Source organism: Ambystoma mexicanum, chromosome 6p (assembly GCF_040938575.1).
Source record: "Ambystoma mexicanum isolate Mex_15411 chromosome 6p, UKY_AmexF1_1, whole genome shotgun sequence".
In the NCBI taxonomy this organism is placed as follows: Eukaryota; Metazoa; Chordata; class Amphibia; order Caudata; family Ambystomatidae; genus Ambystoma; species Ambystoma mexicanum.
In genome coordinates, this window is record NC_090935.1 from 713,612,199 (window position 1) to 713,637,927 (window position 25,729).

A 25,729-nucleotide genomic window follows, 5' to 3' on the forward strand; every position below is an offset into this window, starting at 1 on the left:
CTAGTTTTTGTTTGGTACTCAAGAAGATCGTCGCGATTTTTCAAGGTGGGGTCTTTGGTTTTATTTTTGGCTTAGTTGTGAGGAAGATAGGCGTTGTCTTCCGAGGTGGTTGGATTATTTCCTTTTGGGTCCCCACTGTGAGACTTATTATTTTTATTGGGGTAGAGTTTCAGCAGTTTTCTCGTTAACTGTTTTAATAATTGGAGTTTTTGCCCGATCTGCTTTGGCACCCTTCTTTCTGTTTTTCCTGGTTTCTTCAGCCTGCGGGCCTTTCAGGTTTTTAACAAATCGGTTGGTGTCTAGACTCCGATTATTTTTTCTTTCGTTTGGATTGTTCGTTAGATTCTTTTGATAAGATATCATTTAGTCTTTTCCTGTGCTTTTTTGCTTTTCCGTTCAGCTTTTTACGCCGTTCCTCTGCCTTTTCTTTTCTTTCACTGCTGGAGATTCTTTAAGGCTAGGACCTTCAGGAATTATGGCTGGAGTATCATCCTGCTGTTTCATTTTGGCCAATGGCACAAATTCTTCCAAGACTGATTCTGATAAGAGTATCATCCATTTGGCTGTTTGTGAGATTCATTCGAGGCAATTGCGTACAGCGAAGGCACCTGGCTCTCGAATCTCCTTTCTCTCTTCTCCAAAATTAGACGTCAGTGTTATTAATTCCTCTTTTACTCCAGTCCACCGATCCGTGAGAGTATTCATTTTGTCCATTTTGGACTTGGAGAATTCTCGATATTAAGATTGTAGTTCCCTTGCTGACTCATTAACTGCTGATTTTATAGCCACCATATTTGATTAATTGATTTCCAAGTCTTTACTGATCCCTAGGAGGATCCCAGTGTGTTGTTGGACCTCCAGTTTCAGATTTTCAAAAACTTCCACTGAACAGCTTAGTACTACTATAGTTGGAGCGCCTAGTTCTTGCTCTTGAGTAAGTCCTGATGTGTTGCCTTTTGGCAGTGCACACCACTCTCTCTGAGGGGTTTGTATGAGCACTTCTAGCAATATTTGAGTCCTCCAATAAGGCTGAGATTGCATTAAGCTCATACGATGGGTTTGCAGTTATGCAGTTCTCCACTTCAACATATCTTCATCTAAAATGTCTATTTGTTGGTTATGACCTCTGTGGGGTTCCATTGTTTGCGAGCTGGTCTTTGTTATATTTCGCACCGGACTCCATTTCATCAGCTTGACCTATTGACCCCAGAGGGAAGTGGTTGACAATGGTATTTCTCATTGTAGTGGCCGTTAGTGTGTAATTGAAATTTGTGTTTCGAGTATCTCTTAAGGGGTGATAAGCTGGTGTGGACACCCCATTCTCTTTTAAAGACAAAAAAGAAGCATAGTCCATCCCTGAGCCAGACGGTTTTAAATTATCTGAGGGAAACGCACTTGAAGGAGGATAGAATCTACCTCCCCCAGATTTATATGGTCTGAAGGTGGTTCTTTCCGCAGTTGTTGTACTTAAGTTGGGGCCCGTTTTAGGATCAAAATCACAAGGCCTGCAATCCTCTCCATAAGTCGTACTTCTCAGAAAATGTGATTTAGAAAATTTTCTTATTTTGAAAAAGAAGAAACCACTCTTCCAATCTAATCCAACAGTATTTGGGTTAAACGAGGTGCTGTCCTTCCAGCCCACGTGAGTCAAAGGCTGAGCACCTGAAGTCCTCACGTAGGTTGACTATTATGCGGCAGCAAGCCCAGTTTTATTTTGAGAGCAGTCAAGATTTAATATCGGCAAACTCCATTCACTGAACGGGTCAAAGGCTCGCCGGCCTGCAGTCCCCGCTCCTTTGTAGCTTTAACAGGAGATCCAGGGAGCCCCGCCTCCTGCACAAGGATCTGTGTTTCAATATAAGCGGAACATCAATTTTATTTTTTAACGGCAAAAGCCGGCGGTCTACAGTGCTGTGTTAAGAGAGACGGGAGTGGGAGGTGGCATAAATCAAGATAAAAAGTCAAGATCTCAGTCTCAGTATACACTGCGAACGGCAGGCAGGTGTTTTACCTTAGTAGCATAGGTTTGATGAAAGCCTTGCTCCTTACTGCATGCAGTTGCCTCTTCATCCGCACTCACCCAGACTGCACTGACTGCAGCACACTCTGCTGTCACGCTCCGCGGCCGCAGTGCGGATTTAAAGTTGCTTCTGGTGAACGTGCTCCTCCCTCTTGACAATGGACACAGGAAAAAGACTCTGCAATCACGAATCGCACAGACTGCAGGACACTCTGCTGCCACACTCCGCCACACATTCGATTGTTTCTTCGTGGTACTTGGGACTCGGACCTGCAATAGACTAATGCATGAATATGATATCCTGAATCCTTACATTTGGAAGGCTTTTCTGTTACATGGAAGTAATGTATTCTTGCCATAACCTCTGGTGGAAAGCAGTTTTGTAAATTTGAGTGTACCCAGAGGGGTTGGTGCAAGGTGAATTCTGAAGCTACATTATCTCAGGATATTTTTGGTGAGAGTTTGGATGTGTTGTCTCCAAACACATTGGGATGCGTTAGTTGGGATCCTGCAGGTAAGTAAATTGTTATGGCTGGAACCTTTATTTTTCTCAAATTAATGAACAAAGTTTGCCTGTTCTTGTAGGTATCCAACTCTACTCCACTTTGAACTATTGGAACTTTTATTTGCACAAGGTGTCTTTGGCTTCCTCACCTTTTTTCAATTTTGTTAAGGTTGGTGATGGATTTGCTAAGATCTTGCCTGCATGCTTGGATATCTTTCTTGTTATATTTCTGCAGTTATTGAAGCATGCAAGTGAAGTCACCATTTGTTGCTTGAGCTGAGTGTCACATATTGTCTATCGTCTGTGGAAGGCCCATGGTTTCATTGTGCATGGAAGTCTCTGTTGAAGGGGCTGGGGCGAGAGCTTTAATTGGTCCTTAAGGAAGTGTGGCGAATTGAGGGAATTTGTCCCTTCTCTCCAGGGGGGAGTGCTTTCCTGTGAGGCTAGGGAGGTGAGCCCGCTCCGCAACAACCTGCCTAGGGGTAGAGGCAAGTGAGACCTCACCGGGAGAGACTGACCCTTCGAGGATAAAGACTACCGTTCCTGTAAGAAACTAATTAAAGCTATACGCGTCATGTCCTACATGAGATGCTCTCCAATACCAGAAACTTCTTTACATCTGCAGGACAACTTCTCCCCTTGAGCTGGTGGGACCAATCGACTTCAAAGTAAGCCACCTGGACATCCTCTCGGAGCTGGTTGAAATTCCACTGCAGTTGCTGCTGGAACCGAATAGCCAGGGAGAGGAACACCAGATCGTGTGCGTTGCTTTTAAGCTAGTCAAGAGCTCCAGGAAGATCCTCCGGACTCCCGAGCCTAAGCCACCTTAACAGAGTGCTGGACCCCAGATGGAAGAAAAGCCCATCTCGACAGCCAGGAACCGTGGTGTTGCTATTTGCGGTAGACTCAAGTAGCAGAAACACCGAAGTGCCACTTGTTTGAAGATTAGCGGTTGCGGTTAGTGACCGTCTCATTGCAGGAGTCACCAGACGTCCTCCCTCTTGTCCCCACGACTGAGGCCCAGGAACACTAGGATCTGCAGAACTGCACAGGAACTGATGTCATGTGCTGCCCTTTTTCTTCAACCTACAGGTACTGTACAGTCTAAGAACTTACCTCTTGTTGTGTAACTGCACTTGTTCTCTGTTGGTGAGACCTGTTCTGTTTGCCCTTTAGAGTCGCTGATGGCTTCTTTGCTTGTCTAAACCACTTGTGGCTCTGCTTTGAATTCTTCTTTTCTACAAAGACTTCTAAAACATTGTGCAAGACATTTACTTAACTGCAAGAAGCGTTTCAGCTCACCTAGATGTTTGCCCAATTGACTTTGGCATAGCGTGGCTCCCTGAATGACTCTTCTGCCCTCTGACATTGTGTTTTATCCTCCTTCCAGATTACCAAATGTACTTACTTGCTTCAGAATATTTGTGTGATCTCTTGTTCTGTTCTAATAATCCTTTTATTTGCCAAACTCTTAAGTCTGATTCTAAATGCAATCAGTGGTATATTAATGTCCAGTGTCCTAGTTACTAGTCACCTGAGGGTGTAGGCAGTATCTGTGTTCCATCCCAAAAGGGTACTTACTGGTTTAGAAATATTAAGAGTGTGGATTTTGGAGTGCATTTGTGTGTTACTATTAGATTGCCCTCTTCTGAAGAATGCTTACTCTAACTGACTGTTGAATAAATTAATAATTGTTTAATCAAGAAATCTGGTGTGTAAGAGTTTATTTGAATAGTTGTCACTGTGAATCTCTGTGTAACTCCCCTACAGCTCACATTGACCCCTCTTGAGATAAGCCTGGCTCCTCAATACGCTACCAACTTGTGTTCTACAGACTTATACCAAAGGTTGGGTTCCTATTGCCAGGAGGTCAGGGTTGTTGTAGTGCACCTAAAGGGTACTGCATACAATCTTGCCTAACACCAGGCCTTGGTTAGTTTATATAGTGGTAGGGTCGGTTAAGGTACTTTGGTCAGCAGGCTTTTTAATTTGGACTTCCACAACATATGGACGAGCACATTTGTAAGATAGGTAGGGAACACCCATAGTGATAGAAAAAGTTAGGCCTTAAGCTTGTTACTTTAATAAACTATCCTGCAAATGCCATCCGAGAGTCTGTCCTCCTTCTGACTCACCACAGAAGCTATTGATAGATGCTACTTTGTGATCTTTTTTCGGGGTCACCATTTTGTTGCATGCAGCATCTTTGTATATTACTCTCTTCCAGACTCTATAATTCCACAGTAACATTGAATGATACCAATTAAGAGTAGGGTAGAAACACTAACTGTACTAGAGATCCATCTTCTTCGTCCGAAGAGCTGAAATTATATCGAAAAGTAAGAGTGATGACTAGCACCCTGGTGAGGGGTGGGAAAAACAAATGAGTACTGTCTAGGTGTAAAGTGTTGCTGCAAGGCCCATCTGTGCCCATAGGCCCTCTCGGTGGGGTGGGGGCTGGAAAATGGGATCATGGGGCCTTAGACACAGTACTGCGTATGCTCTATGTCCAGATGTCTGAGTGTAGGAAGGTGGTCTGGAACCACTATCCTCTTTCTGCTTGGAGGTGTTTTGTATGTGAAGCAGGTCCCTGGGCCTGCCTGCCTAGTTCAGGAGGAAGGCATTGCAATTGGAGGTGGACGTCCATGGTCACCTTATCAGCAGGCGTTGTTGCTCTTTGCTGATGGGATGTGGGTTGGGGCAGGGGTGAACAGGAGTTGAGAATGTAAGTCTGAATCTGAAGCTTGCCATTAATGGTCCCTTGGGCCCCAGGTGTTTTCTGTAGACCTGGCAGTGCTCTGGGGACCAAAATGCAGAGTATGGAGTTGGGAGAAGAGGAATGTACAGTAGACCATGCCGCCATTGATGATATCCCCCCCCCCCCAGCACCCACTTCTTGCGGCATGGTGGACATGCCCTTCACCCCTCTCCACACCCCCTTTCCCTCCTCTCCCAGAACAGCCTGCTGATAATCTGGCAGGTTTGTATGGAAGGCTTCCCCAAACCTCCTGTGATGGTGAAGGGAGGGGGGGGGGGGGGGAGTCTAGAGGCTTTGTGAAAGGGAGTGCAACCCCCTTTAAATGCAATGTACAAGCAGAAGTGGGTGACGCAGCAGCTAGTCGAGTCTAACAATCTCGATGTAAACACTGTGTTGGCACTATCTTGACTGCGGCTGGCACTCTGGTGTGGAAAATGAGGCTTGAGATTCTCAGCCGGTCTGGTGTGGGAAGCGGTGCCACAGATGACACTTCTTGACAATCCCAGACCCCTCCCTCCACCTCCTCATATTTTGGAGGGGTTTCAGGCTCCTGAAAAGGTCCCTTATCGCTTATCTTGTGGCAGCATTCGAGTTCCCTATGCTCCTGTCTCGGCTATGTCCTTGACAATGCCATACTATTGTACTTTCTGTTTTTATAATGGGATCCCTATTAATCATAAATGCCAGAATATCTTCGAACATAAGCAACATCCTGGAGTACAATTTTGCAAAGAAAAAGAACGCTCTCCAAAAAGATATTTTTTATTATAAAAATGATAAGTGTCTGCCTATTTTAATTGTCTAGGAAAAGGAAAAAAAAACAGTGTGATTAATGCATTTTATCACCTGTTCGTACACACACATGCTGCCATTTTAAGACTAGATCCTCCACAGGGGCCTTATTATGCATTGCTCTACCGGTTTCTCTCTTTTCCCCATATAGGGAAGTTGAAACTCTATTCCCCATCTCTTGTCATAACTAGAAGGCTTCTTTGGTTTCGGTGGTGCATTTGGAGAATTACCACAGCAGTGTCGGGGGCTCCAAAGTTTGTCTTTCTTATCTCATAATTTGAGAAAAGCAGAAAAGGACTATTCACTATATACAGTAGTAGTGTGGAAAATATAAACTAAGAGTCTGAAGTTTAAGTTTATAATTGAGTAGCAGGGTAAAACTAAATTCCTAGGCATAAGCGATTGGTCAAGCTAGCTTCCCTTTTTTATTTTATTTATTTTTGGGCTAGTTTACCACACCTTTATTTTGCTTCTGCATTGCCTGCAAGATTTGCACTTAATTTATGTAAAAGTCAAGTGTAAGTTTGTCAACCAATTGTTTTCCCTTTGTTGTTAATTTTCAGCCTGTAGAAGATAGACGGAGAGTTCGAGCAATTTTGCCATATACCAAAGTACCAGACACTGATGAAATAAGGTAATATGTAAGAAATGAAAACCATCAAATGGCAAAGAATATGCTGGAAACATTATACATCATTGGCAAGTTAGGCTTTTTTAAACTGAATGGCCAACCTATTCTAAAAAATGTAATCTATTCTCTATTTGCACTGATTTAACAAGGAGCTAAATGTCACTACCCTGCACTTCCTCTGACCCATCCTCCAAGTCCCCCCACATTACTCATCCTCACCATGCTCCATCTTAATTCTCTCAACCTAGCGTGCACATGTGACGGATCACGTGACTTGAAGCAAGCACAAATTGCCGGCAGAGCCGCCCGTGCGGCGCTGATATTGTTACTTGGTGGGAGTCCTTTGCATCCTGACCACCTGACTTTGTGTGTTCCTGCTCCCCCTGACAGCAGCACTGCGAGCGTGCTGCTCTTGCTGCGAGCCCCGTTCCCTGGAGGGGGCGGAGCCTAGCGTGCACACGTGACGGATCACGTGACTTGAAGCAAGCACAAATTGCCGGCAGAACCGCCCTTGCGGCGTTAAGCCCTGGAGGCAGTAAGGGCTGCTGCTGTTTGGCTGTTCGGCGTGGTCGGCTGTGGGCCGTGATATTTTACCGTCAGCGGACAAGTATTTGCCACCTGTTGTCCACATTCAGATCATCCACGGTTTGTTTAACTTCCTTTAAGATCATTAAATTCATCTATCAGTTTAGCCGGTCTTTGGGGAGGAGAGATGGACTAAGGCTGCTCCTTAAGCCATCGGGCGTTCCCTAGACGGCGAAGAATCTTATATGTAAATTCTGACCAAGCAAATAAATAAGGTACTGTTTGGCGTATTTGCAAGAATCCAGCTCCACTCTCCATTTTTAAACTTTTTATTCTACTCTTGGACCATCTCTTTTAAGCAGCACTTACTTAACCCTGTTTTAACATCTACCTGTTTAATCATAATTCTTATCTAATTGTGTTTTTATTCTGTGATAGTATTACTATAAGGTGACATGCGTACCTTAAGAAGTACAATGCCGAATGGCCCAATTTTGGTTCAGGAAAATGCTGAAACCCACAAGCGAAAAAAAAAATGGGCAGTACGCCCCGGAGGCATCACCCTGCTAGTGCCTCGAACCTCAATAGGCATACATCTCCAGCTGATATAAAACGTTTCTTCTTTGAGTCTAAACACCTATCCTGTGACTTCACTGGTAAACCAATTGACCCTTGTTTGAAGTTCACTACGAACGCCCAAGGCTCGAATGTAAAAAACTTTTTGGGAGTTTCTGATAACACTCTTATTAAAGAGGGCGTAATCCCTCTTTTAAAAGAGCTTCACCCTATGCCTGTAATATGTGAAGCATCTGGATCCCCAGGGTCCATCACCAATTCCAATAGAAACCAAGAGCCTCAAACACTATGTCAGAACTCCTTAGGACCCGCGGGGGGAGGAGGGGAGTCCATTATCACATGATTGCCATGTTCCCCCGCCACTCCCCCTGATCAAAAGCTGCGCTGGTTCATCGGATCCTCAGCCTGCAGTAATTGAGTTAAGCTCGAACTCTTCCTTTTTGGAAGGGGATGATTGTCGGAATTCATTAGAGCTACCTGAAATCTCTTTCATATATTCAGACACAGCACATAGTTTGGTCGCTTCATTTGCTGCTCCCACTCCCAGACGTATCCCTGACATTTCGGTCAGACCATCTGATGACCCTATTTTGCCTTCAGTCATTTCCCCGTCCATTCTGATTGAGACCACGTTGCATGCCATGAATTTGGCCATTTCTTCTCTTTTTAAGCTGTTTGAAACTGCCGGCACACGATAAACAGATTGAGAAATTATTACATTGGCAAGCAACGCTTAAACATAGTATTGAAACAAATATCCGAAAAAAAACAAAATCAAACCCTGACAAATCACTGATTTTTGATAAATCGCCTACCGATCCCATTACACAATCACAAGCTATAAAGTTTAAGACTTTACCTGCCTTTCCGAATGTAATTCACAACGATTTTTCACTGCCCCAAAACATTGAAAAACCAGAAGACAAAACTTTGTCGGACCCTGTAGTTCCTGGAGACAAACAAGTGTTTAACATTTTCTCACTTAATGGCTTTAAGCCACCCGAAACAATACCTAAACCAAAAAAGAACTTGGTTTGTAAAAAAACAAAAAATGGTAAAGACATAACAAAAACGACAACCTCAGCAACTAAAACCTTCATTAAAGCCCTATCCTTGCCTAGGAAGCACACCACCATGGCTGCGGAAGCAGTACAAAAAAAATATAGCGCCTTGGCTAATGCTAAGAAAGCTAGTAACCAGCTTACGACATGCCCGGCCCAGATAGTAGATTATGATCCATTGGACGCGCTGGTTGAGGCTGCTGAACATGATAGGGCGGTGAATACACAAGCCTCCTCTCCCTTAGTACCCCAATGTGCGGCGGTACAAGTAAAAGAGGGTGCTACCCTTGCAGCTTCATCACCTTGTTCTCCCGAGAGGATCTCAGATAAGAATGTTGAAGCCAGACGGAACGAAATCAGAAAGGAGATTGACTACTATATGACTAAACAAAGACCCTTGAATGCCCAAGAAGAGATGCTGAAGGATCCTAATATTCGAGAGATACCCCATATAACAGTCCATACAGAAAAGAATCATGTGGCACAGCCACTCATTACGCCCTTGATCCCTGAGCTTTCTTCTTTAAAGAAAATGTCTGCTCCCCTTAAAATTCCTATTAATTCTGCTAATATACCCACCACCAAACAACCCACATTTGGTGTATCTGAAATGCCAATACAACAAGTAATTAAAACCGCAGTGGAAGAATATATGACCAACTTGAACAAAAATGCTACATTACATACGAAGTTAGAGGCTGACCAGCACATTATGCATTCACAATTAACTGATTTGAGCCGTTATCCGGCTGGCCCTGTTGCAAGGGTTGATATACATCCTCAACAACAAAACCACTCACTGGGTACAAGCTGGCTGCACTCTAATAGGTTTCCGTCTTTACCATCAAAAAACTCGAAAATATCACCCAAACAATCGCTATATCCATTGATTATTCGATGCAGAGATATACCTTATGCGAAGTATGATTTAAATCGCACTAGTATACTTGCAATACTAGCTGAAATTCCTGCGTTAGACGATCTGCAATCCTCCGATATTGATTTGGTGGAATTTATCTTCGATAACGATCTCTCTGTTGCACGGTTCTGGGTGTCCTCACGAGTTGTGTTAAACACTTTGTGGCCTGCTTAACGAGAAATATATGAATTAGGGTTCGCGCTTCTCACTGCTGTGACAAATCAAGTTCCTATTTCTGCGGTGCAAAACCCATCAACGCAGACATATGTTTCTAATCAGAGACAGGGTTTATGTGCTCAGTCGATTAACCAAAATTATCATCCAATGTCTCAATCTGTATCAAAGCAGTCGTAACTTAATTTGCAACATCCTCTACCATTTTTGTCTATGATAAGCTGGAACACTCAAGGCCACAGGCACTTATTGAGGAATGGTTCCAATGAGTTATCGCAGCATGATATTATTTTATTTCAAGAAACTTGGCTCACGGAGCGGCCGGTGTGAGATAACTCTGAAATAGTTTTTAACCCTGCAATACGATCTGTGAAAGGTCGGCCCATGTCCGGTCTCCTTGTGGCATTAAGCAAGTCCTCAGAAGTTGTTCTAGAACATCAGTGTGCGCCAAATCGATATACTCAATTGATAATTATCACAATAAGAGAACAAAAATATGCGATAGTAAATATATATTGGAATCCAGCTGCAATGTCCACCAAAACATTTCTTAAAGATCTGGAAGAGTTATGGTTGGAGATTATTAAACTCCCTATATACCCGCATGTTATCCTGGCGGGTGACTTAAATTTGCACTGTTTGGATGCTCCCCATAATCGCATGGATAGCAGACTTGTCTCCTGGAACACCTTTATTGAGTCAAAAAACTTGGTTATGTTAAATGGTTCATGCCCGGCCGATAGCCCGCCACAGAACACATGGAAAAGAGGTCACTCTAGTGCCATTATTGATTTCATTTATGTTAATCGTGAATTATTCTCTGATATTAAGTTGTTTTGTGTGATCTCTACTGAGGACAGTGATCATAACATATTGAATGTGAAATGGCACTGTATGGCTTTACAGGGAAAAGAGGAGATATATAATACATATCACCCCTTATTAGTAAACAAAGGTATGAATAGATTACACTGGACTGAATACAATTTGGCGTAATTCGCCAGGGTATTTGAACAAACAATTGTGTATGAGAAGACATTGGGTACCAACAAGTCACTAGAGTATAGTGACTTATTGCACACATTTGGTACAACAAACAAGGTGAAGACAAAGTACTCTCCCTTGCATTCTTTTGACAGGGAAGTACAGCGACAAACGTCCTGGTTTAGAAGGGAAAAAAGGTAGTCTTGTCTTTGCCTACCTAAGTGAAATGACAAGCCCTTAAATCATTGAAAACAAAACATAAAAATTGGATGAAGGCCCATCGATCTATTCTTTACCAAACTGATGGAGAACGTATGCTCCAAAAGATGGGATCAAAAAACTCTGCGCAAATATGGGCTCTAATTAATAAGACCAACCCTAACACGCAGATTTCATTACAAATCAATGATGTAGCAGAGGCTCAATGGGTCGAACATTACACAAATCCGTATGCCTGTCCTGAGACTACAATTTCACCACTTAGTCAGTGTGATCCAGGAGTTTTTACTTTGCAATTCTCAGTAGCAGACATCTTATTTTACTAAATCTAGTAGATCGCGTGCCCCTGGTCCAGATGGGATATCTAATTATATGATGAAGCAAGATCCAAACCTATGGGCAAAGATTTTATATCAACTCTACGCCACAATCATGCGTACTCAACAATTGCCTAAATCATGGTCTCTCTCTATTATTGTCCCGGTGTTCAAGAAGGGTAATAGACAAGACCCCTCAAATTATAGACCGATTGCCCTTCTTGATACACCGGGCAAGATCTTTGCCCGGTTGATTCTCAGAGACTTGCGGGCATGGATAGAAACCTCTGGTAATGCTGATGTATTCCAAACCGGATTTGTTGCAGGAAAAGGCACGGCAATAAATATTACAGCAATCAATGCGATTAAAGCTAAGTGTGAATGCCTTAATCAGCCCTTGTTTTTAGCTTTCGTAGATTTTAAAGAGGCCTTTGATTCAATCGATAGACATCTGCTAATTAGTAAATTGATTAAAATGGGCTGCCCCGGTTCACTAATTAAACTGATTGCGCTTCTCCATACAAATACTGCAATTCAGATAAGAACTACTTTAGCTGGGCATCTAACTACGAAAATTCTGACAGCAAGAGGTCTGAAACAGGGCTGTATTCTGGCGGCCACTATTTTTAACCTGTTTATACTGGACATGGGCAAGAATTTTATTGATATCAACTCAGATGCTCCAAAACTTGGGTCTCATCAAATTGCATGGTTATTATATGCGGATGATCTTATTTTAATCTCTAAAACGCCGTCTGGTCTACAGCGGCTGATACAAGGTCTTTCACTGTATGTTCAAAGAAATCATATGGCTATTAATTTAAGCAAAACACAGATCATGCAATGTCATATTAAAAAATGTCGCCCCCTAAAATCGTCCATCTGGACTTTCCAGGAAGAGCTCATTTCTATCACCCCACAATACAAATATTTAGGAGTGATTATTAACAATCTGAAGTGTGATAGTCCCTATGTGCAGGATATAAAACAAAAACTGCAAACATTAACATGCCAAGCTAAAGTCCTTTTGCATAAATTTGGTAAATTTACATGTTCTCAGATACTTTTATACTATGCCCAAAAAGTTCTACCAATAATAACATACGGCTCTGAAACTAAATTACCAAGGGACCGTGTGTTTTGGGATCGATTCGAGGGAAAATTTTGGCGAGCAGTGTTTAAGTTACCGAATTCAACTCCAGGTCCTTTGATACCTTATGAGTTAGGAGCTCTTTCAATGTTTGTGTTTTACGCATGGAAATTGTGTTTGTTAATGAGGACATTTTTGCTGTGTATAAATTGTTCAGATCTATCTTATACATTGGCTATATACATGCTGAAATCCACACATTTTTTTCCCAATAAGTGGAGAAAGTTTGTTACCAATCTTTTAGTAGAAGCCGATATTACTATTGAACTGCTTTTAACCAATCCCAATCGTGCCCAGAGAAAACTATATCAGCATGACTGGATTTGCACTTTAGAGTTTTGCTCGCGGTATAAAGATTACAGCGGTCTGCCTTTTGGTACGAAAAGAATGAGAGCTGCAGCCTCTTATTTACTCAAATTTCCCTCGCCCCATTTTAGAAACCACTATCTCCAATTTAGACTCCATTTATGGCCCACTAGAGAAATTTTATCTCAGAGGTCAAATAACAAAACAAGAAAATATTTGTCGGTTTTGTCAATTACCAGAGTGCGAGGAAACTTTAAAACATTTGATAGTAGGTTGCACCTCACTAACGGAATTACGCTGTACATTTTTTAAAAAACTGTATGAAAATTATAACTGCTTAACTAAAGATGTACTTTGGTTTAGAATATTCTCCTCACCCCTCCAAGCTGTTCGTATAGCTACTGTCCAATTTTTGTTAGCACTAAATCTTGAGATAACTGAATGTACAGCCTAAACTTCCCCTAAATAGATGATGTGTTATGTAACTAACGTCCCCTTCATAGGTGGATTACTAGTGGTTTTAACAATGTGGTAATTTGAACCTATTTTGGATTGATTTATTAGATGATAACTCAGATGATGTGTATATATATGAATTGTGATTTTACCACCTTTTGCTGTTGTTGTGAAATAATGGAATGTTGAAGTAGTGGGTTTGTAGGTTTTTGCTGTGTACTGATTTTGAGCTTGATTTTGTTTTAAAATTTCATTTTGATGTCCAATGTGATTAATTGTGTTATATATTAAATTGAAAGGTTGACCAATTAATAAAAAAAAAAAATTCTCTCAACTGTCCTTTCACCCTCACAAACCCTCAATTTTAGTCCCATGCTCTGTGCTGCTACCCCTTTCTCTCCAGCCTCCAGTATACCTTCAAATTGCACCCTGGCCACTCCTCTTCCTGCACACTTCCCAATTCAACCCATTTTTTTCTCTTCATCTCTCTGGATCTCTGAAATAACCAATCCCTCTGTAATTATACCTTCCTTACCACTGAGCACTTGGCCATCGCAGAGTTTGGAGTAGGAAGAGCCCATCATAGAAACCGGAATCTCATGAATCGTCTGCCCTCTATACTGACTTTGGCATCTTTTACTCATTCCATTTGACTCACTCAAGATGGTGGTGTTAGTTTAATGATCAGAAAGGACACGCAGCCCCTCACCTGCCACCCTTTTATTTTACCTTCCTCCCTTCTTTGAGCATCTGTCAGACAGAGATGTACCAATGGTTGCAGTACAACACTGCAGAACAGTGAGCAACAGTCAGAATTGGTAAAGACAGTAGAACCAATGTCACTGATGAGCGGCGTAGGGCCTTTTCTCATTGTTGGCGACTAGTGAGTCTCAGAGGAAGGGGTAGAGGCTGGGGGATGTCTTTGGCGTCAACCGATGGGCCAGCTCTTGGAGTCGAAAACTACCCCAGCGATGTGCATGGAGAAGTGTGATCCATCGGAATTAAAGACCACCCGGAGTTCACAGCACGGGACATGTACTGGTATTGACATGGACGTGGAGGGGACTTTAGTAACAACGGCAGCAACACTGCGTTATCCGAAGGCGATGCAGATATTTCAGTTTCCCAAGCCAGTCCCCCGACCCTATCAGACAGGACGGCGGCCTTGTTACAGGGACAACACCCGGCGGCAGTGGCACTCTCACAACCCTTTCCACTAAGCACACAACCCACGGCCAAGACTTGACCCGTTCGTCGAACAAAGGCCCACGCACGTCTAGGGAGAGGTCAGCAGAATCGCTGTCCTCTGGGCACTCGAGGTCCCGATCGCCACATGACAGGCCCCGATTGTCGAAAGACAGAACAGAAGTCGTGACTAAATCCATTCCAGAACTTCACACGTCAGTAGATGAGACTTCAGATCATTCAGTAGCCGAAATTCGACAATCTTTGTCAAACAGTAAAGAACCCTATACAGGCGGGACTAGCCCATTTTGTTAAACACGTCCCAGAAGGCGTAATAAAGGGGATGGAGTCCAAGAAGAAGTCTTCTAAGACCCCTCACAGGGAAAGGCTCCATAAAGATGGGTTCCCACACAAGAGTAAAGACTCACAGGAACAGGATTCCTTGTCTTAAGCCCTAAAGAAAAAGGGCCATCCTTCTCCCCAAGTCCCAGTCACTCCTCGGGATCAGGGGCTTCCATTGGACCCTATGTATATTCCTAGCTCTGCCCAATGGACACGTGAGGATATTGATAGGGTCATGAGAGGGATGACCTTCATGGCAAATCTTTTTGAAAAGGACCCTAATTAATTCCACAGTCCACCCCACCCACAACAGCGCCTTCTAGTTCTCAGGTCCTGTATCGGCTACTGCTTTTCAACCCCCTTCAATGAGGTCTCGCCCTGATACCCTTACTATTCCATCGCAGCAAGACCCCCAGTCATTGAACTCTATGACCCCGACACTGACACAGAGGACCTCTATGTAACCCAAGAGGCAGCAGATCTCTACTATGGTGGTGGTGGTGGTGGTGGTGGTGGTGATGATGATGATGATGATGATGATGATGATGATGAAGAGCCAGACATGTATATCATGGGCTCTCCCATCAACCAGGACCCCCATGGGGCGGATTCACCTGTAGATAACCAGCCACTATTAAACGACATGCTCATCAAGGCAGCTGAGCACTTACAGATAAAAACGCAGGAAACTCACCAAGACAAGGACTTTGTTGATGGCATTTTGGGGGATAAGAAGGCTGTTCATTCCTCTCCTGCAGTCTATTCAGCGAAAGATACAACCCTTGCTAGAAACGCCTAACCAGATACGATCAGTTAAACCCTGCATCGAGAAGCTCTTCTGACCTGCTCTATCAGACCCTCACTATATCGGGGACAGCTCAAACCTGACTCTCTTGTAGTTACAACAAGGAAGAGAGCGGGTACAGACCTAGAATCTTCTGAAGCACCTGACAAGGAGAGCAAGAAGCTGTACACGATGGGGAGGAAAGTGGCCTCTTTGGCTGCCTTTTAGAAGAGAATAGCCAATAACACCACTCTTCTGGCAAGTTTTAACTGCCATAAATGGGGTGAAGCATCAGCTTTGTCATCATAAGGCCCTGAACCCCTTAAGACACAATTAGCCCGTGTGGCTGCAGAGTGCAGGGCAGTTTCAAGATGCACGTTGAAGAGTAATCTGGATGCCGCTGACCACGTGGGCAGGATTATTGTAGAGGGAACAATTATTAATCGCCATGCTTGGTTACGCCAGTCCGGCTTCAAGCAAGAGACGCAAGCTGCGCTTCTTAATATGCCCATTGAGCCCAACATACTTTTTGGAAAGGCCGTTGAAGACGCCTTGAAAACTGCTAAAGAATAATACGATACACTAAATTCGTTGGGCCAGCTGATTAATAAACCCACTGGCCATATAGGCAATAGTAATTTTCGTTGATCATGTGGACAAAATTCACAGAGGGTTTTACAAAGGTAGCGGGCGCCCCTCTCTCGCAAGAACAGACATGATAACCTGTTCAGTGGTTATTAACCACTTGAGAGTTCGCAGCCACTGCTTTTACTCACTGTGCCTTTCACAGATGGGAAATATCCATTTGCATATCAGTCTTTGTCCTGCCCAGGGGCAGTCCAGCACCGAAATACAATGGCAATTCCAAAAAAATTCACAGAGGGGTTCAGGCTACAATCCGAATCAGGGAGCTTCCTGGGGTAACAATCAAGGCCAGGCCTCACAAGGTTAACCAAGGGGGCAGCACAGATCCTGCGGCCGGGGGAGGTCCTCCTCATCTAGAGGTGGTACCACACTTCCAAAACAGTGACTACCCTCTTCAGGTGCCCTCCCATGTCTCTCCAGTAGGAGGGCGTATTTCAAACTTCACCCCAAGCATGGGAGAGAATCGCCTCAGACAAGTGGGTGCTATCCACCGTGGCGGGTGGCTATTGTGTGGAGCTCATCCAGCGACCCCTGAAACCATCCCCCACGCCAGAAGACTCACTCGAGGGAAGACCAACGCATCCTACTCGAGGAAATTGCAACGCTGCTCCAAAAGGACGCCATAGAAATCGTCCCGGCCAACGAGGTAAACAAGGGTATTTATTCAACCAACTTCCTTGTGCCAAAGAAAGATCTAACAATGCGCCCAGTATTAGACTTACGCCCTGCAAACCGATATGTCGAGCCACAAAGTTTCTGCATGACTGCACTACAAGAATTAATCCCTCTGCTAAAGCGGGGTGGGGAGCGTGGGCTTAAATGGCCACATTGGATATGAAAGATGCTTATTTTAATATTTCAATGTTCCCAGCGCACAGAAGATTCTTGCGGTTCAAGATGGCAAACAAACACTACCAATTCAAAGTGCTACCCTTCGGCATAGCATCCGCACCAAGGGTATTCACAAAGGTACTGGTGGTGGTGGCAGCGCATCTGCGCAGGGAGGCAATCCCAGTGCACCCTTACCTGGACGAATGGCTGATTCCAGGGGAGACTCCCCAAGTTTGCAGAGAAAACATTCAATGAACTGTTCACCTTCTCTTTCAATTGGGCTTCTCAATAAACAAGAAAAAATCAAGCCTAGTGCCGAGCACAACCAAACAGTTCCTAGGAGCTCTAATAGACTCAGACAAAGGGACATCGGCGGGGCGTGCCAGTAATACTATCCCTAGTGTGACATCCACTGTACCCATGGTCCTTCATGCGTCAAGGTCCCTCAGATTCTTTTTTTCCGCCATTGTAAGCGGTCGCTTTCGGCTAACACAATTTACTTTGACAAAGTTTAATAATAGTTACTCTTCCTGTTCTTTTTTCAACCGCCGTGTCTTGACGCAGTGAAGATTCACACCGAAGGACAAGACGAACTGTCGGTCGAAGCAACTTCGGATACCTTTCGGCCTTGGAAGGCCCAATGGGCCTAGGCCCTTACAGTAGGGAGAGTGGGGGGCAGTCATTACACAATGTATTTTTCCACCCCTTTCCCTTGTCGCCCTGCTGCCTGCCCCAAACATGGATAGGACACCTTTTACATTTTTCCCATCCTGTTATAAAAAATTCCCTGTCGATCGAGGAGCACAGAGTGTGCAACCTGAGTCTTAATCGGGACCACGACGAAGGGCACTGTCGAGCTTGCAAGCTTTTTCGACCTAAGACCCTTAAAGACCGTAGGACAAAATGTTGGGCCCATCACGCTATGCAGGCCGAGGCCTCCATTGACGTGGAGAGAGCTTCCAGCACCGGCAGCAATGTCTTTTCGGATGGCGAGGGTGACGGGGAACAGCCACGTTCACCAGTGCTAACACCCGACCCTGGAAGACAGGCCGGCGGCTTTGTTGTGGGGACTACACCAGCCGCAAAAGCACTCCATCTCCCCACACTAAGCATGTCCCAGAAGACCTAATTAAAGCTTCTAGCTCAAAGAAATCGTCCTCTCAAAGCTCCAATCACTAGGATCGGCAGAAGGACAAGGAGCAGTCCCATAAAAACAAATCTCATAGTAAGGAGCCTACTCCTAACAGAGGCACTGTACCTACCCCTAACAGAGACACTGTACAGGAGACTGAAGAGATCCTACAGGAGGATGAGGAGGATGTGGAGGGTGATGAGTTGCCCACACCCCACGCACCGGCTATACTTAACCCTGGGGTTATCCCCAGTTCAGCCAAGTGGTCAGCACAGGACATGGAGTAATGTCCAGGATGTCTTTCTTTGCTAACTTCTTTGAAAAACATCCCCGTGCTTTGGAGAGCCTACAAAATACTCCCCCCACTGGTCAGGTTTCCAATTCTCCGCTTTTGCCTGCAACTACTCAGCTCCGTCCGTCACCCAAGCCATCGAGTAAGAGATCTCTCATCTCTTCGTATCTCTACGATATGCTATCAGCAAAAAAGTCTTGCACCTCTACGGAACTTTGATATACATAAAGAGGCTGAGGAATATCAAGAATGATGGAGATGATAACAGTAATGATGACGATGAGTCGGAGGTCTATGCTATGGACTCTCCAGTTCCGCAGGACCCCCCTTTATCTGATTCCCCTGCGGATAATCAGCCCTTGTTCAATGATATCCTAATCAAGGCAGCCAGGTTTTTCGGCATTCAACCTCATGAGACTGAGCAATACAAAGATTTCGTCGAACATCCTGGGGGACAAGAAAGCAGACACCCAGTTTATACCAATTTTAAAATGTGTTCAAAGGAGGATCCAACCTTAACTTGAAACCCCCAATCAAACTAGAGCAGTCAACCCAAAAATAGAGATACTATTCCGCCCGGCATCATCTGATCCCTTATACATAAGGGGACAGCTTAAGCCAGACTCCCTGGTAGTCACAACTATGCGAAAGAGGGCTGGTACACCCTTAGCCTCTTCTGAAGCTCCGCCAGACAAGGAGAGCAAGAAGCTCTACCCCATGGGGAGGAAGGTAGCAACTTCTGCAGCCTACCAAGCTAGAATTGCCAACAATTCCACACTGTTGGCAAGCTACGACTGCACTAAATGGGACAAGGTTACGGCCCTGGTTATCTCTGCTCCTGAATCTCTTAAATCAAAACTTGCCCTTGTAGCAGCCGAAGGCAGAGCCACCGCCAGCAGTCTGCTTAAAAATAACCTTGACGTGGCAGATAATGCCAGACGCGTCCTCTCCGAGGGAACTATTCTCAAACGCCATGTCTGGCTTCAACAGTGTGGGTTCAAACTGGAGACACAAGCAACCTTGCTCAATATGCCAATAGAACCCAATGTTTTATTTGGAAAATCAGTGGAGGAAGCTCTGAAGTCGGCCAAGGAGGAGTATGACACACACTCCAGTCCCTTGTCCAACTTATCAACAAACAGACTGGACAAAGAGGTGGAAACAATTTTCGCTGTTTTCGCGGCCAAAATTCACAGAGAGGCTCTGGATAAGGGCAAAACCAAAATAATTCATGGAATAACAACCAGGGACAAGCGTCCCAGGGTTATGAGAGAGGCCAGCGCCGAGGCCGGGGTAGGCCCTCCACTTCCAGAGGTGGGGGGGGGGTACGCCTCCCAAACAATGACGCCCGAATACAGGTCCCTTCCCATGCCTCTGCAGTAGGGGGACGAATTGCAAACTTTCCCCACGAATGGGAGGGTATAACAACGGACAAGTGTGTCATCAATGCTAGCGGGAGGTTATTGCGTGGAGCTCCTGTGAACACCATCAAACCCCCCTCCCCCCCGCACTGAAGGAAGACATCAAGAGAACAGCTCATCTTGATGGAAGAGGTCAACGCGCTACTCCTCAGACGCCATCGAGATTGTGCCGTCCAACGAGGTAAACAAGGGTATCTATTCAACGTACGTCCTTGTTCCAAAGAAAGATCTGACCATGCGCCCAGTGTAAAACTTGCGCCCTGCAAACACTTATGTAAAGCCTCAAAAATTCCACATGACAACTCTACAAGAGGTAATTCCCCTACTAAAGCGGGGAGATTACATGGCAACATTGGATATGAAAGATGCTTATTTTCATATTTCAATGCTCCCAGCGCACAGAAGGATCTTGCAGTTCAAGGTAGCAAACCTGTACTACCCTTCGGAATAGCCTCAGCTCCAAGGGTATTCACCAAAGTACTGGCAGTGATGGTGGCACACCTGCGCAGGGAGTCAATCCCAGTGTACCCCTACCTGGAAGACTGGCTGATCACAGGAAAAACTCCCCATCTTTGCAAACAAAACACACAAAGAACCATAAATCCCCTTTTCCAATTGGGCTTCTCAATAAACGAGAGAAAGTCAAGTCTTGTACCAAACACATCAAAACAGTTCCTAGGAGCTGTATTAGACACAAAGACAGGCTTAGCCTTTCCGTCCATGGAAAGAGTACAAAACATGCTTTGGCAAAGACCCCAGTATCAAGCCAGTCTCCAGATAAGCGTACGCAAAGCAGTGTGGTTACTAGGCATTATGGCATCGTGCATTTATCTGGTCCCAGACGCACGTGCATGCAACCAATGCAGGAATGGTTGGCGAAACAATGGTCACAGGCAAGTGGGCAGTGGGCCGATCTAGTGGTCATTTCGCCTACAGTGGTTCTAAACCTACGCTGGTGGTCGAGAGAAAATTTGTTAAAGGGAAAACCCACGAACTGGAAGCACAAGCGATTGTCACAACAAACGCGTTCACTTTCCGGGTGGGGGGCTCATTACCTTCACCACACAGAACACGGTCTGTGGACACAAGTCACGGCACAGACCCATATCAACCTACTGGAACTACTAGCAGTCTTCAAAGCACTACAGGCATTCGAATTGCAGCTGACAAATCAGTCAGTTCAAATTCTAACAGACGGCACCACTGCCATGTTTTATATCAACAAGCAAGGGGGCACACTCTCCAAATCTGTCCAAGTTGGCTTTGAAAATATAGAAGTGGGCACTCTGACGAGGGATGTCCCTATCATCCCAACACGTTCCAGGGGTACTAAACACTATAGTGGACTCTCTGAGCAGAGACACACTACCAGAAGAACACAAGTGGCAACTAGACTCAAACGTTGCAGACAACATCTTCTCTGGTTACCCTACAATAGACTTGTTCGCTACAAGAGAAAATGTGCAACGCCCAGCGTCCAGGTTCCCCCAACCAGACTCCAAGGTGAGCGCCCTATGGATGAGCTGGTCAGGGAAATTTGCTTACGCATACTTAATGAGTAGGATAGTGAACAAGATGCACAGAGAACAGACGAGGCTCATCCTAGTTGCTCCTAAGTGGGCGAGACAACCGTGGTATCCACATCTGCGCAAGCTGGCGATGTGCCATCCCATCAAGCTCCCGTACCTAACCAACATGTTAACCCAACACGGGGGGGATAACGGTGTACCCACAACCACACTCGATGAACTTGGCAGCATGGCTCCTGAAGTAATACACCTGAATCTTCCACAAGTGTATGGATATCCTCAAGGAGGCACGAAAACCAAACACTAGGCACTGCTATTTCGACAATTGGAAAAGATTTGTCATTTGGTGCCAGTCAAAAAAAATCCAGTTGAATGTACTCCCATCACACATTCTAAATGTTATGCTCCACTTATTAGACTCAGGGTTAGTCTTTAACTCTATAAAAGTCCACCTGGCAGCTTTATCAGCCTATACCACCTCTCGGAGCAAAGTCATGTGGTGCAAAGTACCAGTCTTTAAAGCATTCATGGAGGGAGTCGAGAGACTCCACCCTCCTATTTCAAACCTACCACCAGGATGGGATCTCAATGTAGTGCTATCAAAGCTCATGGGGAGGGGGCCCATTCAAGCCTATGCATAAGTCAAGCTTTAAACACCTGACATGCAAGACTGCCTTTGTAGTGGCTATTACTTCCATAAGAAGAGTAAGTTAATTTCAAGCATTGTCAGTGCAGGACCCTTTCTTTATCATACATAAAGATAAATTGGTTTTACATACTCATCCTAGGTTTTCTCCTAAATCCATTTCCAAATTCCACGTGAACCAATCTATTGAGCTTCCGGCTTTCTTTCAGAAACTAACTAGCTCAGCTGAGGTAAAATACCACACACTGGATGTGAGGAGGGTGGTCCTTTACTATGTAAACAAGACCAGACCGCTTAGGAAAACAGATGTCTCCATAGCACCAGGTAGAGAAGGAGAATGCATTTCGAAAAATACCATCGCCAGATGGATAGTAAGATGTATTCAATGATGCTATTAATTATCAAACAAAACCCTGCCTTTTACACCAAGAGCTCACTCCAAGGAGCACTGAAGCTACTCTGGCCTTTATCGCAAATGTCCCCTTAGACGGCATTTGCAAAGCAGCTACATGTAGCTCAGTACATACTTTCGCTCAGCATTACTACATTGACACATTCCAAAGCAGATACCCAGGTGGGACAAGCGGTTCTAAAACAGTTGCCGCTGCTCCTTCTCACGGCCCACCACCTTTTCATAACACTGCTCGCTAATCTATGCAGAGCATGTGATCTAAGCAGATTCCACTAGCCTCAGAAGGGATACATTACTCACTGTAATCTTATTTCTGATGTTTGCATCTGCTTAGATTCACATGCACCCACCCTTCCTCCCCTGGGAGAAGGAGCATAGATGTTATGAGCCTTCTGTCTTTATCTGCTTGGATACAACTGTACTCACATTACACTTCATGCAACCTTATGTCAGAACAAAACAATCTGAGGGGCCTCGGCGTGTGAAGGACAATGGGTACAGTGGACGTCACACTAGGGATAGTATTACAGGCACGCCCTGTTGACATCCCTTTTCGAATTTTGAAAATAACTGTAATACTCCGCAGCTTCCACTATATGTCGGCCTATGCATAGAATGCAAGTCTAAGCAGATGCAAGAATCAGAAATAAGATTACGGTGAGGAATGTATCCCATCTTAGCTGCCTGTTATTTTGTTTGCCATGACTTCTCATGTGTTTTACAGTTCTCAGTGTTACCAACACGATATGCGTTGTTCTTGATTTCGTAAATAAGATTTGTTTGTCTTGTCCCATATTTGCACTTTAGGTATTCATCGTTCATTCGGGGTTGTACTTTGCCTCTTCTGCCTTCAATTTTTTCAAACAATTCTTCAATGTATTGGGTTCAAACTGCTGTTGGCGCAGTGGCCGGAACACTCTGTTGGTCGCCACTGCCTTTGGGTATAATCAGTCTTTCTCCAGGTTCTCTGGTCCGGTTCACGCTTCTGTAGAATGCTGCTCTCACCTGCTTTGCAAACTGGAGGGCGAGACGTTCTACCGGATTCCCTTGCAGCTCAGCCGTCAACACGCCTGCTATCCTGCAGCTCCTGGAATGGAGAACGCCACCTTTTTGAATTGCTGCACACCCAGGCCCCTTCTTGTCTCCACAGCACTTCGGTCTGTGGTACGGCATATCACCCTCTAACACAGCACCTTCCTCTGCTCTTCCACACTGGTACGTGATCTTTGCGTCTGAGCATGGGGACTGCCGTCAACTTCTTCTCCTGCACTGCTTCCTCGAATAGTGCACTCACCAGAGTTAAATGTTGCGGAAACAGATGCTTTATGAAAAATACTACACTTTACCTTAGGTTTCAGGCTTTTCGTAGTTTGTTCAAACGCCTACATCCACCTTGTCTCAGTAATTGGGAAATTCTGGGAGTTGAAATGCATAGGAGTTATTGAACAGTTCTTACTGATTTTACAAAAAGGTACTTTGAAAGAAAAAGTGGTTGTGTTGGTTTTGTGTGCGTATGTGTCGTTAGGAACTTGACTAGAAAGATATATAAGAGATTTCTTTACTTAGTCTACAAAGGGGGAGCAAGCAAGTGGCAGTGTGTCATGTGGGTCTTTGTTATTCGAGGATCTTCTTCATGGAAAAGGGTCTTGGGTATTAAAGGTTCTTCCTCGTGCGAAAGGGGGAGCTACTGTGTCTTATCCAATGAAGTCATATCTCCCTGGTAGTTGTATCCTCCCATGTGATCCTCCCTCATAAAGCTGCCTCCAGGATCAGGTAACGGCCGCCATACCATTGCTACATGGGAGGAGGTCCCATAGGGGGAATCTGCATGACTCCATTGGATTCATCACACGACCCACCAGAGACGTCTCCCCCCTGGTGTCATAAACATTTCCTGGTTCTGTACCTTATGTTGCATACTAATGAAAATATCCATTCAAATGCCCAAAAAAAGGCTAGAACATGAACAAAAAGACATTTTAAAACTGCACAGTTACACCACCAACATTTTAGTTGAGCTGGAATTCATCATTAATTTATGTTGCTGCTAATTGTAGATTTGAAAAAAAGTATTGTCTTATCTGTTACAGCTTCCTGAAAGGAGACATGTTCATTGTACATAATGAATTAGAGGATGGCTGGATGTGGGTAACAAATTTACGAACAGATGAGCAGGGACTTATTGTTGAAGACCTAGTTGAAGAAGTGGTAGGTATATTTTCCTTTTAAAATGTTGAACCTGACCAAATTAACTTAAAATGTCTTGCTCTTACAGTGTATGTATCGAGAGGAGTCACTACCTTCAAGGTGCTGTAACATATTTGTATATTTTAAGATCATGCCATCGAAAAAGCAGCTTGAGATGCTTCAATAGTTGTCCCATTTTGTTGTGTATATCATGGTCTTCTCACACTTATGAGGTGGACTTCACCATTAACTATACCATAGCTTAAAACTATCTTTACTCTATGTTCTTCCTATTCCCCTAAAGACATGTCAAATACCCAGACAGCCAGTTATGTGCTTTACTTATTAGGTACAGGTAATAAGTGTAGGCGCCAGGTTTTGTATCCACATATCCTTCAGAGATTTAAAGAGAATGAGAAAAATCTTCTCAAAAGAAAAATTATTGTATAACCCTACCTTTTTTGGGGGTTTGGGAGGTGGTAAGGATCAGGTACCAAGCCTCATGTGCAAAGGCAGAAAAAAGGAAAGGAAACAGAATGGCCTCTCACAAAGCACGAAGGTGCGTACTAGCTGGACATCAGAAGGACGTTCCAAAGGCAGTCCATAAAGGGCGAAACAAGGCAATCCAAGTGCAGTCAAAAGGGGTCTAGTGCACAGTGGAGGCAGTCAATGGAGGGACGAGAAGGGCAATCCAAAGGCAGGCAGAAAGGGTCTTGTATACAGTGGAGGCAAACGGGACAAGGAAAACAAGAAGCGCAGAACAAACTCGCTGGTTATTTGTTGATCGCCTGGCTCATAACTCAACTGCCTTTATAGCAAGCGGTTCACGCTGCGTGATGACATGGTCACGTGCGAGAATACCAGTCATGACCGCAGGTTTCTTGGGCGCTGTAGTTTGTGTCCCCAGGCGCCATAGCGCCATGGCAACCG

At 44.5% G+C, this 25,729-nt stretch overlaps 1 protein-coding gene across 4 annotated transcripts in view; it reads left to right on the top strand.

The window, feature by feature from the left end:
• Window positions 1–25,729, top strand: part of RASA1 (RAS p21 protein activator 1) — a 1,760,251-nt gene that overhangs the window by 260,510 nt on the left and 1,474,012 nt on the right. For all 4 annotated transcript variants that reach the window (XM_069627585.1, XM_069627584.1, XM_069627586.1 and 1 more), the window contains exons 4-5: window positions 6,639–6,709; window positions 24,703–24,820. In XM_069627585.1, the coding sequence (XP_069483686.1) occupies window positions 6,639–6,709; window positions 24,703–24,820 (189 nt within the window). The remainder of the gene's footprint in view (window positions 1–6,638; window positions 6,710–24,702; window positions 24,821–25,729) is intronic.